The sequence below is a fragment of the Oncorhynchus nerka genome, linkage group LG22 (assembly GCF_034236695.1).
Source record: "Oncorhynchus nerka isolate Pitt River linkage group LG22, Oner_Uvic_2.0, whole genome shotgun sequence".
NCBI classification, from domain to species: domain Eukaryota; kingdom Metazoa; phylum Chordata; class Actinopteri; order Salmoniformes; family Salmonidae; genus Oncorhynchus; species Oncorhynchus nerka.
This window is the reverse complement of record NC_088417.1, coordinates 102,804,085-102,818,937: the sequence shown is the minus strand read 5'-3', so window position 1 is coordinate 102,818,937 and position 14,853 is coordinate 102,804,085. Positions and strand designations below refer to the sequence as shown.

General features: G+C 43.3%; 1 protein-coding gene across 4 annotated transcripts in view; it reads left to right on the top strand.

Annotated features, from left to right (window-relative positions):
• The first annotated feature begins 15 nt into the window (after window positions 1-15).
• Window positions 16-14,853, top strand: part of LOC115125477 (sorting nexin-30-like) — an 81,401-nt gene continuing 66,563 nt past the window's right edge. For all 4 annotated transcript variants that reach the window (XM_065007678.1, XM_065007677.1, XM_065007676.1 and 1 more), the window contains exon 1: window positions 16-310. In XM_065007678.1, coding sequence (XP_064863750.1) covers window positions 164-310 — 147 coding nt within the window. In that variant the 5' untranslated portion in view covers window positions 16-163. The remainder of the gene's footprint in view (window positions 311-14,853) is intronic.

The window sequence follows — 14,853 nt, the reverse complement described above, 5'->3', positions numbered from 1 at the left end:
CAGTGCCAGTCAGCTGAAAGCTTTTGGTGACAACTAGAGTGTCCAGCGTTTGATACACGGGATACATGGGAAATAATCACACACACAAAAACTCGCATTCCAGGCCAAAAAAAACGAAGATATTTCCCGGTAAATCCGTTCTCGGATTCCCATCGCTTGCACAATGAGTGCTGGCACCCCAAAATCTCTGGCATCTTCGGGGCAAAAGCCCATTCAGGAGATCTGTCACCCGCTTGGATCCGAGGAGACAGCGTCGGTCCTCACACCCAGTCCAGATGTCGGAAACACCATTACCAGCATCGGAGGGAAGGTACAAAAAAATATATGGATATAGATTGCTAGAAAAGCTAAATAAATAGATAGTTCGGCCCGTATTCTGTACTTTCATGTGCTTGATGTAGTTTTAGGATGATAGATTGTCTAGCCTAGGGCATTTCTATCTAAAAAGGACACATGAGCACCAACGAAGTTCGTATGAGTATATCAAATGAAATCTAATTGTCTATATATTTTTTTATCAATTAAGGCATATATACATTTTTAACTATTTTCCATCCTAAAAATTAAGAATAAGCAAAGGCTTTGGTCTCTTGTCAAACAGATGGAAAATAGATCTTAGACAACATCTACCAGAAAAAGTCTTAAAAGAGACTCAATAATGTTGACCTAAAGCCCCCTGTCAACTAATATCAACACATATTGAGTTTTGGAGTAATTATTATATAATATATATAACCCTAAGTTTATGAAACATTGACTTGTGCCTTGTAATTTTGTTACCAAAAACCCACATATGTTTAAGATATTTTCTAATTTCTCTCCCTCGTGAGGACAATGAAAGTTATGTTCAGCTCATAGTGTCTCCTGTTACTGTCCTCTCTTCCACTGACTGTTATGTTCAGTTCATAGTGTCTCCTGTTACTGTCCTCTCTTCTACTGACTGTTATGTTCATAGTGTCTCCTGTTACTGTCCTCCCTTCCACTGACTGTTATGTTCATAGTGTCTCCTGTTACTGTCCTCCCTTCCACTGACTGTTATGTTCATAGTGTCTCCTGTTACTGTCCTCTCTTCAACTGACTGTTATGTTCAGCTCATAGTGTCTCCTGTTACTGTCCTCCCTTCTACTGACTGTTATGTTCATAGTGTCTCCTGTTACTGTCCTCTCTTCAACTGACTGTTATGTTCAGCTCATAGTGTCTCCTGTTACTGTCCTCTCTTCTACTGACTGTTATGTTCATAGTGTCTCCTGTTACTGTCCTCCCTTCCACTGACTGTTATGTTCATAGTGTCTCCTGTTACTGTCCTCTCTTCAACTGACTGTTATGTTCAGCTCATAGTGTCTCCTGTTACTGTCCTCCCTTCCACTGACTGTTATGTTCAGCTCATAGTGTCTCCTGTTACTGTCCTCTCTTCAACTGACTGTTATGTTCAGCTCATAGTGTCTCCTGTTACTGTCCTCCCTTCCACTGACTGTTATGTTCAGCTCATAGTGTCTCCTGCTACTGTCCTCCCTTCCACTAACATTATGTTATGTTCAGCTCATAGTGTCTCCTGTTACTGTCCTCTCTTCAACTGACTGTTATGTTCAGCTCATAGTGTCTCCTGTTACTGTCCTCCCTTCCACTGACTGTTATGTTCATAGTGTCTCCTGTTACTGTCCTCTCTTCCACTGACTGTTATGTTCATAGTGTCTCCTGTTACTGTCCTCCCTTCCACTGACTGTTATGCTCATAGTGTCTCCTGTTACTGTCCTCCCTTCCACTGACTGTTATGTTCAGCTCATAGTGTCTCCTGTTACTGTCCTCCCTTCTACTGACTGTTATGTTCAGCTCATAGTGTCTCCTGTTACTGTCCTCCCTTCCACTGACTGTTATGTTCAGCTCATAGTGTCTCCTGCTACTGTCCTCCCTTCCACTGACTGTTATGTTCATAGTGTCTCCTGCTACTGTCCTCCCTTCTACTGACTGTTATGTTCAGCTCATAGTGTCTCCTGCTACTGTCCTCCCTTCCACTGACTGTTATGTTCATAGTGTCTCCTGTTACTGTCCTCCCTTCCACTGACTGTTATGTTCATAGTGTCTCCTGCTACTGTCCTCCCTTCCACTGACTGTTATGTTCATAGTGTCTCCTGTTACTGTCCTCCCTTCCACTGACTGTTATGTTCATAGTGTCTCCTGTTACTGTCCTCTCTTCTACTGACTGTTATGTTCAGCTCATAGTGTCTCCTGTTACTGTCCTCTCTTCCACTGACTGTTATGTTCATCTCACAGTGTCTCCTGTTACTGTCCTCTCTTCTACTGACTGTTATGTTCATCTCACAGTGTCTCCTGCTACTGTCCTCTCTTCCACTGACTGTTATGTTCAGCTCATAGTGTCTCCTGCTACTGTCCTCTCTTCTACTGACTGTTATGTTCATAGTGTCTCCTGCTACTGTCCTCTCTTCTACTGACTGTTATGTTCAGCTCATAGTGTCTCCTGTTACTGTCCTCCCTTCCACTGACTGTTATGTTCATCTCACAGTGTCTCCTGCTACTGTCCTCTCTTCCACTGACTGTTATGTTCATCTCACAGTGTCTCCTGCTACTGTCCTCTCTTCCACTGACTGTTATGTTCAGCTCATAGTGTCTCCTGCTACTGTCCTCTCTTCTACTGACTGTTATGTTCATAGTGTCTCCTGCTACTGTCCTCCCTTCCACTGACTGTTATGTTCATAGTGTCTCCTGTTATGTTCAGCTCATAGTGTCTCCTGTTACTGTCCTCTCTTCTACTGACTGTTATGTTCAGCTCATAGTGTCTCCTGTTATGTTCAGCTCATAGTGTCTCCTGTGACTGCTTATATCTGTTTTCTTTCTGTTGTCTGGTGGTCAAAGCAAGACTGAAAACCCTCACTTTGTCTCTCTCGCTCAATTCAGTTCGGTTTCAATGCAAAGGGCTTTATTGGCATGAGAAACATATGTGAACATTGCCAAAGCAAGTGAAAAAGATAAAAAACAAAAGTGAAATCAACAATCGAAATGAACTGTAAACATCAGACTCCCAAAACGTTTCAGAGGAATAGACATTTTAATTGTCATATTGTACAGTGTTGTAATGATATGCAAATAGTTAAAGGACACAAGATAAAATAAATAAGCATAAATATGGGTTGTATTTACAATGGTGTTTGTTCTTCACTGGTTGCCCTTTTCTCGTGGCAACAGGTCACACATCTTGCTGCTGTGATGGAACACTGTGGTATTTCACCCAGTAGATATGGGAGTTTTTCAAAATTGGATTTGTTTTCGAATTCTTTGTGGATCTGTGTAATCTGGGGGAAATATGTCTCTCTAATATGGAGGAGGTCAGGAGGTTAGGAAGTGCAACTCAGTTTCCACCTCATTTTGTGGGCAGTGAGCACATAGCCTGTCTTCTCTTGAGAGTCAGGTCTGCTTACGGTGGCCAGGCTATGCTCACTGAGTCTGTACATAGTCGAAGCTTTCCTTACGTTTGGGTCAGTCACAGTGGTCAGGTAATCTGCCACTGTGTACTCTCTGTTTAGGGCCAAATAGCATTCTAGTTTGCTCTGTTTTTTTGTTAATTCTTTCCAATGTGTCAAGTAATTATCTTTTTGTTTTCTCATGATTTGGTTGTGTCTAATTGTGTTGCTGTCCTGGGGCTCTGTGGGTTGTGTTTGTGTTTGTGAACAGATACCCAGGACCAGCTTGCTTAAGGGGCTCTTCTCCAGGTTCATCTCTCTGTAGGTGATGGCTTTGTTATGGAAGGTTTTGGGATTCATTTCCTTTTAGGTGGTTGTCAAATTTCAAGGCTCTTTTCTGGACATTGTTAATTAGCTGGTATCTGCGTGCATTATTTGGTGTTTTATGTTGTAAATTTTTATTTTTATTTAACCTTTATTTAACTAGGCGAATCAGTTAAGAACAAATTCTTATTTACAATGACGGCCTACCAAAAGGCCTCCTGTGGGGACGGGGGCTGGATTACGTTATTATTTTTTATTTATTAAATATATAAATGTATATACAGTGGGGCAAAAAAGTATTTAGTCAGCCACCAATTGTGCAAGTTCTCCCACTTAAAAATATGAGAGAGGCCTGTAATTTTAACCAAAGGTACACTTCAACTATGACAGACAAAATGAAAAAAAAAATCCAGAAAATCACATTGTAGGATTTTTAATGAATTTATTTGCAAATTATGGTGGAAAATAAGTATTTCAGGGGCAGAACGACAGATTTGTACCTTGTCAGCTCGGGGATTTGAACTCGCAATCTTCCGGTTACTAGTCCAACGCTCTAACCACTAGGCGACCCTGCCGCCCCAACTGAGCAGAAGAAAAATCTAAATCAAATCCATATTCAAGACAGCATCTATTCTTCTAGATACACTTGCTTTGTAGGCATGTAGTCAGGTGTATGATTAACCAATTATACCAAACAGGTGCAAAAGATCATAACTTGAAACACAATCATTAACTGAAACAGAAACAGCTGTGTAGCAGGAATACAACTGGGTTTTGAATTGATCAGGGACAGTACCAGTAAAAAGTTTGGACACACATATACTTGTTCAAGGCTTTTTTCTTATTTTTTTTACTATTTTCTACATTGTAGAGTAATATTGAAGACGTCAAAACTATGACATGACACATTTGGAATAATTTAGTAACCAAATAAGTGTTAAACCAATCAAAACAGATTTTTATATTCTTCAAAGTAGCCGCCCTTTTTGCCTTGATGACAGCTTTGCACATTCTTGGCATTCTCTCAACCAGCTTCATGAGGTGAAGCATTTCAATTGACAGATGTAATTGTGCAGATGTGCCTTGTTGAAAGTTGAATAGTGGAATTTCATTCCTGAATGTGTTTGAGCCAATCAGTTGTGTTGTGACGAGGTAGGGGTGGTATATAGAAGATACCCATATTTGGTAAAATACCAAGTCCATATTATGACAAGAACAGCTCAAACAAGCAAAGAGAAATGACAGTCCATTGTTACTATAAGACATGAAGGTCAGTCAATCTGGAAAATTTCCTCTGCAGTAGAGGTAACTCTGGGTCTTCCTTTCCTGTGGCGGTCCTCATAAGAGCTAGTTAACTCTAATGAACTGATCCTCTGCAGCAGAGGTAACTCTGGGTCTTCCTTTCCTGTGGCGGTCCTCATGAGAGCCAGTTTCATCGTAGCACTTGATGGTTTATGCGACTGCACCTAAAGAAAATTCTTGACATTTTCCAGATTGACTGACCTTCATGTCTTATAGTAATGATGGACTATTGTTTCTCTTTGCTTGTTTGAGCTGGTCTTGCCCTAATATGGACTTGGTATTTTACCAAATAGGGCTATCTTCTGTTTACCACCCCTACATTGTCACAACACAACTGATTGGCTCAAACACATTCAGGAATGAAATTCCACAACTTAACAAGCCACACCTGTTAATTGAAATGCATTCCAGGTGACTACCTCAAGAAGATGGTTGAGAGAATGCCAAGAATGTGCAAAGCTGCCATCAAGTCACAAGGGTAGCTACTTTGATGAATCTCAAATATATTTTGATTCGATTAACATTCATTTGGTTACTACATTTCCATATGTGTCATTTCATAGTTTTGATGTCTTCACTATTATTCTACAATGTAGAAAATGGTACAAATAAAGAAGAAACAGCCTTGAATGAGGTGGTTTGTCCAAACTTTCTGTAAGTACAACTTTTGTGTGACTGACACCTTTAATGAGAGGTCTAATAATATTTAATAATGTCTGCCCTCCAAATTGATATTCATTATATAAATAGGCCCTTTTTAATTTGGTCTGGCTTGCCATTCCAAATTAAATAGATTTTTTTGGGGGGGCTCATTAATTTTTTATACATTTCCCCCCCCCCCAGCCTTATTCTAAAATGGATTCAATATTTTTCTCCCCTCATCAATCTACAGACAATACCATGTAATGACAAAGCAAAAACAGTTTGAGAAATGTAAAAAAAAAACTGAAATCACGTTTACATAAGTATTCAGACCCTTTACTCAGTACTTTGTTGAAGCAGTTTTTGGCAGCGATTACAGCCTCCGTTTGTCTTCTTGGGTAGGACACTACAAGCTTGACACACCTGTATTTGGGGAGTTTCTCACATTCTTCTCTGTTTTGGTACAGCTACTGAAGAGCTCTCCTTTGTCTCCACCCATTCAGCATGGTTCACACCCTCTTAAGCCTTAGACCACACCCATTCAGCATTGTGCACACCCTCTTAAGCCTTAGACCACACCCATTCAGCATGGTTCACACCCTCTTAAGCCTTAGACCACACCCATCTCTTTAAGGATTCACATGTGAGGCCATGTGCTAAACAGAGTGAGTACGGTAGTGTACTATATAAAGGTTTAAGGCTGGTTTGTACTTTGTCTATCGGCATGTCTGTAGCTATACAGTTGTCGCAGTGACATCATGAACATTCAATTGTCATAATAAACACACGAAAAAAGGATGAGATCAGCAGCCTGGTGGTCCAGAATAGCATTAATGTTGTGTTATAACTCCAATAAACCCATATGTTTAAACATTAATTTAGTAAATGTTAATTTAGAAAACCAGGCAACTAAAAGCAACTTTCTAAACAATGTTTTGGTTCGTTTCGAACTCATTAGCCAGTTAGCTAGCGTTAAGGTAACTGGCTAGCCAGTTCAAATAATGGCCATATCATAACTGACAACGTCAGCTTGTTAGTTAGCTAGCTAGCGTTAAGTTATCTGGCTAGCCAGTTCAAATAATGGCCATATCATAACTGACAACGTCAGCTTGTTAGTTAGCTAGCTAGCGTTAAGTTAGCTGGCTAGCCAGTTCAAATAATGGCCATATCATAACTGACAACGTCAGCTTGTTAGTTAGCTAGCTAGCGTTAAGTTATCTGGCTAGCCAGTTCAAATAATGGCCACATCATAACTGACAACGTCTTTAACTTAAGCTCATTTTAATTCATTATTACAAGAAAATAAACTCACAATAAGGTCATTATTTACAAGTTAACAGCGAGCTAAATTACAGAAAATGGTTTTACGGTTGTGAGTGTGATGAAAAAAAAAAGCAGGTTATTCTACCGGAGAACTTGGACACTGTCTCGTTGGCCCAACGTTATATCCTAATATGACTTTGGTTCAGGTCATGTTGTTCTTCACATTACCGTCTCAGTAAACACACACTACATCATATACAATCTAAGTGTATTTATCACAGGATACAGAATGTGTAAACAGTGAAACGGTCACTAATGTAGTCGATTGTCTTGATATGTAACGTTATATATATATATTCTCCCCCGTGTAAAAAATAGCCTTTAAATGACAAAAATATCAATCATAATATTTTAAACTATTAAAATTGAATCAGAATTGAGGAAATTGTACTTTTTTTTCCCTCTCGTCTTTGTAATAATCAGGAAGCCTGAGAGAACAACCCGAGTTGATGGGGAGTTTATATTCATGAGCTCACCTTGACCCTCCAGCTGCCTTGTGGTTGTTGCCAGGTAACGGGGTAAACAGAGGGCCACATGTTCATTGGTGAACCAGGTAAACATTCCCAGTCTACTGTTGAACATCAGACAAACTGCAGCAATTAATTACAGAATTACAGTTCACTGATACACTTCCTCAGCAGAATGAGTAAAGCCTGAGACACCGATTTGGAAGCTGAGACATACGAGAATGTACATGGAAACAATAAGTGTACTGGACTATTTATTGGTGCCTCTGCATGAGCATTAGAAATGACAATATGTTCAGAATTGTATTTATTTATTTTTTATTTAACCTTTTATTTAACGAGGCAAGTCAGTTAAGAACAAATGATTATTTACAATGACGGCCAAACCCGGACGACGCTGTGCGTCGCCCTATGGGACAGCCAATCACAGCCAGATGTGATGCAGCCTGGATTCGAACCAGGGACTGTAGTGACATAGCACTGAGATGCAGTGCTTTAGACCGCTGCTCCCAGTCGAGGGAGCCCTGTACTGTATGTATTGATCAGACATTTATTTGATCATTTACAATCGGCCAAAATATTGATCAACGTGAACACATGAGAAATAATGGTGAGACATCATTTGACCGAGAACTGATTAGAGCCATAAGCCATAATATAGGCACCCTGCCGCCCTGCAGGCCTTAAATGCTCAATTGATGCAGATTTTAAATGAATGACTCTGACTTACAGTATCTTCCGGTCCGGTCTTCACAAGCTTCCCTCGTTCTTTGCCTTGGGAAAGCAGATGTGTTTTGTATCACACCACTCCTGCTGCAGGAGGTTTTGGCTGGGAAGCAGACAGAGGAGATGTTGAACGTCTGTCATTATTGCTTGATGATAGTGGAGAGACAAAATTAGACGGTAATAACCTCCACCCTACTCCATTTTGGAACGGCAAAATATGATTTCCAGGGGTAAATTACAAGTACTGTACACATCACAACTCCTTTATGTGGACAACATTCCTACAAGCCAGCTGTGTGTGCTGGCAGTTCTCAGACTCAATGTAGGGGGCGTAGGGATGGAAGAACAGCAACCATATTGTGACTATCAGGAAAATTCGTACTATTATAGAAAATATACAGTTCACAAGTCAAAGCAGACACGGTTGCATTATCTAAAGTTAGTCCCCCATCCCTCCCAAAATGTTGGCTACTGTGTCAGACTCGTCAAACTATTACTTATATTATATTCAGCGTTTGCAAGAGCCACTGTCAATGAAAGTACAGCATCCGTCTTCAGGATTAGCTTCCCTAACAAGACCCATCCAAATGTTCTCCCCAATTGATAGATCAACTTCCCTCCAAAACGCGTGACCTGATTCCTAATGTTCAGCCTGTTTTCCACCTGAAAATGAAAAGCAGCCACTGCTGTCGGATGTCTTCATTGTTCAGAAGATAGTGTAAAGTTTAAGTCTACGCTGTGACGTCCAGTCACAACGCCAACAGTGCATGCTGGGAAGTAGCTACATACAGCACCTTTCAGAAAGTATTCCGGGGCCCTGGACTTTTTCTACATTTTGTTATGTTGTTACAGCCTTATTATAAAATTAATACAAATAAATACTCATCAATTTACACACAGTACATAATGACAAAGGGTAAACAGTTCTTTTTAGACATTTTTGCAAAATCTATAAAAAAAACTTTTTTTTATTTAAACAAATACATTATTTTTTGAGACTCTGAATTGAGCTTCCTGTTTCCCATTGATCATAACTTGACCTGTGGAAAATTCAATTGATTGTACATGATTTGGAAAGGCACATATATCTGTCTATATAAGTGAGCTAGCCGCCCAGTGAGAAGGGCCTTGGTCAGGGAGGTGACCAAAAACCCAATGGTCACTCTGACAGAGCTCTCGCATTCCTCTGTGGAGATGGGAGAACATTCCAGAAGGACAACCATCTCTGCAGCACTCCACCAATCAGGGTTGTATGGTAGAGTGGCCAGACTGAAGCCACTCCTTAAAGGCACATGACAGCCCACTTGGAGTTTGCCAAAAGGCACCTAAAGACTCTCAGACCATGAGAAACAAGATTCTCTAGTCTGATGAAACCAAGATTGAACTCTTTGGCCTGAATGCCAAGTGTCACTTCTGGAGGAAACCTGGTACCATCCCTACGGTGAAGCATGGTGGTGGCAGCATCATGCTGTGGGGATGTTTTTCAGCGGCAGGGGCAGGGAGACTAGTCAGGATCGAGGGAAAGATGAACGGAGCAAAGTACAGAGAGATGCTTGATGAAAACCTGCTCCAGAGTGCTCAGGACCTCAGACTGGGGTGAAGGTTCACCTTCCAACAGGACAACAACCCTAAGCACACAGCCAAGACAACACAGGAGTGGCTTCGGGACAAGTCCCTGAATGTCCTTGAGTGGCCCAGTCACAGCCCGGACTTGAACCTGGTCAAACATCTCTGGAGAGATCTGAAAATAGCTGTGCAGCAACACTCCCCATCTAACCTGACAGAGCTTGAGAGGATCTGCAGAGAATAATGGGAGAAACTCCCCAAATACAGGTGTGGCAGCTTGTAGCGTCATACCGGAGAATACTAGATGCTGTAATCGCTGCCAAAGGTGCTTCAACAAAGTACTGAGTAAAGGGTCTGAATACTGATGGAAATGTGATTTTTCCGTTTTTTTATTTGCAAACATTTTTGCTGTGTCATTATGGGGCATTGTGATGTCATTATGGGGCATTGTGATGTCATTATGGGGTATTGTGATGTCATTATAGGGTATTGTGATGTCATTATGGTTTATGGTGTGTAGATTGATGAGGGGAATTTTTTGGATGGGGGGTCAGGGACCAGTAACTTACTTTATGATCAAACTTTATCATTGTAGAAGCAACAGTCATTTTTCATAATCTGGTCACCCTACTTTAAAATGGTTTCATCCAAATATTATCAAAGTTGATGGAAAAACTTGATTTGAACTTTTCTGAATCCTTTTTTTAAGCTTTTAAATCGATGGGTTTTTGTTGGACATAAAGTTAAATTTTTAAAGTGGGAATCTGAGTCAAAGCGTCAATCCGTTAGCTTAGATTTGCCTCCTATAAAACCTACACATCAAATGTTTTCTAAATGCTCACCCACTTTGCCACACCACACATCTCTTTTACATTGTAGCTGAGTCTACATCAATATTGACAGTTGACAACTTGGAATAAATCTGGTGTGGCAGAGATGTCGGGACAGTGATTTCGTCTTGATAACTTGTCTTGTAGCTACAGAGATTTCATTGACACCATATGACACTAGAGATGCTTTACTACCAGCTTGTAAAGAGCAAACTGTATCCTGTCTAATAGGCCTGAAGAACACAGATGAGATGGTGCAGAGCTCTCATTTAAAGCCATGAAATGGCCTCTTTTGAATAGTATTATTTCAAAATGGCCTCCTTTGAATAGTATTATTTCAAAATGGCCTCCTTTGAATAGTATTATTTCAAAATGGCCTCCTTTGAATAGTATTATTTCAAAATGGCCTCCTTTGAATAGTATTATTTCAAAATGGCCTCCTTTGAATAGTATTATTTCAAAATGGCCTCCTTTGAATAGTATTATTTCAAAATGGCCTCCTTTGAATAGTATTATTTCAAAATGGCCTCTTTAATAGTATTATCATTCTCTACCTGTTCTGCGTTGTCACCTGGGACGTCTGGTCATTCTCTACCTGTTCTGCGTTGTCACCTGGGACGTCTGGTCATTCTCTACCTGTTCTGTGTTGTCACCTGGGACGTCTGGTCATTCTCTACCTGTTCTGCGTTGTCACCTGGGAGGTCTGGTCATTCTCTACCTGTTCTGCGTTGTCACCTGGGACGTCTGGTCATTCTCTACCTGTTCTGCGTTGTCACCTGGGAGGTCTGGTCATTCTCTACCTGTTCTGCGTTGTCACCTGGGAGGTCTGGTCATTCTCTACCTGTTCTGTGTTGTCACCTGGGAGGTCTGGTCATTCTCTACCTGTTCTGCGTTGTCACCACCTGGTCATTCTCTACCTGTTCTGCGTTGTCACCTGGGACGTCTTGTCATTCTCTACCTGTTCTGCGTCTTGTCACCTGGCGTTGTCACCTGGGAGGTCTGGTCATTCTCTACCTGTTCTGTTGTCACCTGGGAGGTCTGGTCATTGTCACCTGTTCTGGTTGTCACCTGGGACGTCTGGTCATTCTCTACCTGTTCTGTGTTGTCACCTGGGACGTCTGGTCATTCTCTACCTGTTCTGCGTTGTCACCTGGGAGGTCTGGTCATTCTCTACCTGTTCTGCGTTGTCACCTGGGAGGTCTGGTCATTCTCTACCTGTTCTGCGTTGTCACCTGGGACGTCTGGTCATTCTCTGTGTCACCTGGGCGTCTTGTCACCTGGGTTGTCACCTGGGACGTCTGGTCATTCTCTACCTGTTCTGTGTTGTCACCTGGGACGTCTGGTCATTCTCTACCTGTTCATGCGTTGTCACCTCTACCTGTTCTTCACCTGGGACGTCTGGTCATTCTCACCTGTTCTGCGTTGTCACCTGGGACGTCTGGTCATTCTCTATTCGTTGTCACCTGGGACCTGTTCTGTTCTGCGTTGTCACCTGGGACGTCTGGTCATTCTCTACCTGTTCTGCGTTGTCACCTGTCTGGTCATTCTCTACCTGTTCTGCGTTGTCACCTGGGAGGTCTGGTCATTCTCTACCTGTTCTGCGTTGTCACCTGGGAGGTCTGGTCATTCTCTACCTGTTCTGTGTTGTCACCTGGGAGGTCTGGTCATTCTCTACCTGTTCTGCGTTGTCACCTGGGACGTCTGGTCATTCTCTACCTGTTCTGCGTTGTCACCTGGGACGTCTGGTCATTCTCTACCTGTTCTGCGTTGTCACCTGGGACGTCTTGTCATTCTCTACCTGGGTCACCATCTTGTCATTCTCTACCTGTTCTGCGTTGTCACCTGGGTCATTCTCTACCTGTTCTGCTTTGTCTGACGTCTTGTCATTCTCTACCTGTTCTGCGTTGTCACCTGGGACATCTGGTCATTCTCTACCTGTTCTGCGTTGTCACCTGGGACATCTTGTCATTCTCTACCTGTTCTGCGTTGTCACCTGGGACATCTTGTCATTCTCTACCTGTTCTGCGTTGTCACCTGGGACATCTTGTCATTCTCTACCTGTTCTGTGTTGTCACCTGGGACATCTTGTCATTCTCTACCTGTTCTGCGTTGTCACCTGGGACATCTGGTCATTCTCTACCTGTTCTGTGTTGTCACCTGGGACGTCTGGTCATTCTCTACCTGTTCTGTGTTGTCACCTGGGACGTCTGGTCATTCTCTACCTGTTCTGCGTTGTCACCTGGGACATCTGGTCATTCTCTACCTGTTCTGTGTTGTCACCTGGGACGTCTGGTCATTCTCTACCTGTTCTGTGTTGTCACCTGGGACGTCTGGTCATTCTCTACCTGTTCTGCGTTGTCACCTGGGACATCTGGTCATTCTCTACCTGTTCTGCGTTGTCACCTGGGACGTCTGGTCATTCTCTACCTGTTCTGTGTTGTCACCTGGGACGTCTGGTCTCTATGGGGATTGTTTATTGTACGTAGCTTTAAGTTTGTGAAATACTCAACAAAAAGCTTTGTCATTGCAAGAGAACCAACTAAATGGTTTTGTGGAGTATCCACATAGAGAATGAAAGGTTGATTACATTTACATTTAAGTCATTTAGCAGACGCTCTTATCCAGAGCGACTTACAAATTGGTGCTTTCACCTTACAGCCACTTTACAATAGTGCATCTAAATCTTTTAAGGGGGGGTGAGAAGGATTACTTTATCCTATCCTAGGTATTCCTTAAAGAGGTGGGGTTTCAGGTGTCTCCGGAAGGTGGTGATTGACTCCGCTGTCCTGGCGTCGTGAGGGAGTTTGTTCCACCATTGGGGGGCCAGAGCAGCGAACAGTTTTGACTGGGCTGAGCGGGAACTGTACTTCCTCAGTGGTAGGGAGGCGAGCAGGCCAGAGGTGGATGAACGCAGTGCCCTTGTTTGGGTGTAGGGCCTGATCAGAGCCTGGAGGTACTGAGGTGCCGTTACCCTCACAGCTCCGTAGGCAAGCACCATGGTCTTGTAGCGGATGCGAGCTTCAACTGGAAGCCAGTGGAGAGAGCGGAGGAGCGGGGTGACGTGAGAGAACTTGGGAAGGTTGAACACCAGACGGGCTGCGGCGTTCTGGATGAGTTGTAGGGGTTTAATGGCACAGGCAGGAGCCCAGCCAACAGCGAGTTGCAGTAATCCAGACGGGAGATGACAAGTGCCTGGATTAGGACCTGCGCCGCTTCCTGTGTGAGGCAGGGTCGTACTCTGCGGATGTTGTAGAGCATGAACCTACAGGAACGGGCCACCGCCTTGATGTTAGTTGAGAACGACAGGGTGTTGTCCAGGATCACGCCAAGGTTCTTAGCGCTCTGGGAGGAGGACACGATGGAGTTGTCAACCGTGATGGTGAGATCATGGAACGGGCAGTCCTTCCCGGGAGGAAGAGCAGCTCCGTCTTGCCGAGGTTCAGCTTGAGGTGGTGATCCGTCATCCACACTGATATGTCTGCCAGACATGCAGAGATGCGATTCGCCACCTGGTCATCAGAGGGGGAAAGGAGAAGATTAATTGTGTGTCGTCTGCATAGCAATGATAGGAGAGACCATGTGAGGTTATGACAGAGCCAAGTGACTTGGTGTATAGCGAGAATAGGAGAGGGCCTAGAACAGAGCCCTGGGGACACCAGTGGTGAGAGCGCGTGGTGAGGAGACAGATTCTCGCCACGCCACCTGGTAGGAGCGACCTGTCAGGTAGGACGCAATCCAAGCATGGGCCGCGCCGGAGATGCCCAACTCGGAGAGGGTGGAGAGGAGGATCTGATGGTTCACAGTATCGAAGGCAGCCGATAGGTCTAGAAGGATGAGAGCAGAGGAGAGAGAGTTAGCTTTAGCAGTGCGGAGTGCCTCCGTGATACAGAGAAGAGCAGTCTCAGTTGAATGACTAGTCTTGAAACCTGACTGATTTGGATCAAGAAGGTCATTCTGAGAGAGATAGCGGGAGAGCTGGCCAAGGACGGCACGTTCAAGAGTTTTGGAGAGAAAAGAAAGAAGGGATACTGGTCTGTAGTTGTTGACATCGGAGGGATCGAGTGTAGGTTTTTTCAGAAGGGGTGCAACTCTCGCTCTCTTGAAGACGGGAGGGACGTAGCCAGCGGTCAGGGATGAGTTGATGAGCGAGGTGAGGTAAGGGAGAAGGTCACCGGAAATGGTCTGAGGAGATAGGGTCAAGCGGGCAGGTTGTTGGGCGGCCGGCCGTCACAAGACGCGAGATGTCATCTGGAGAGA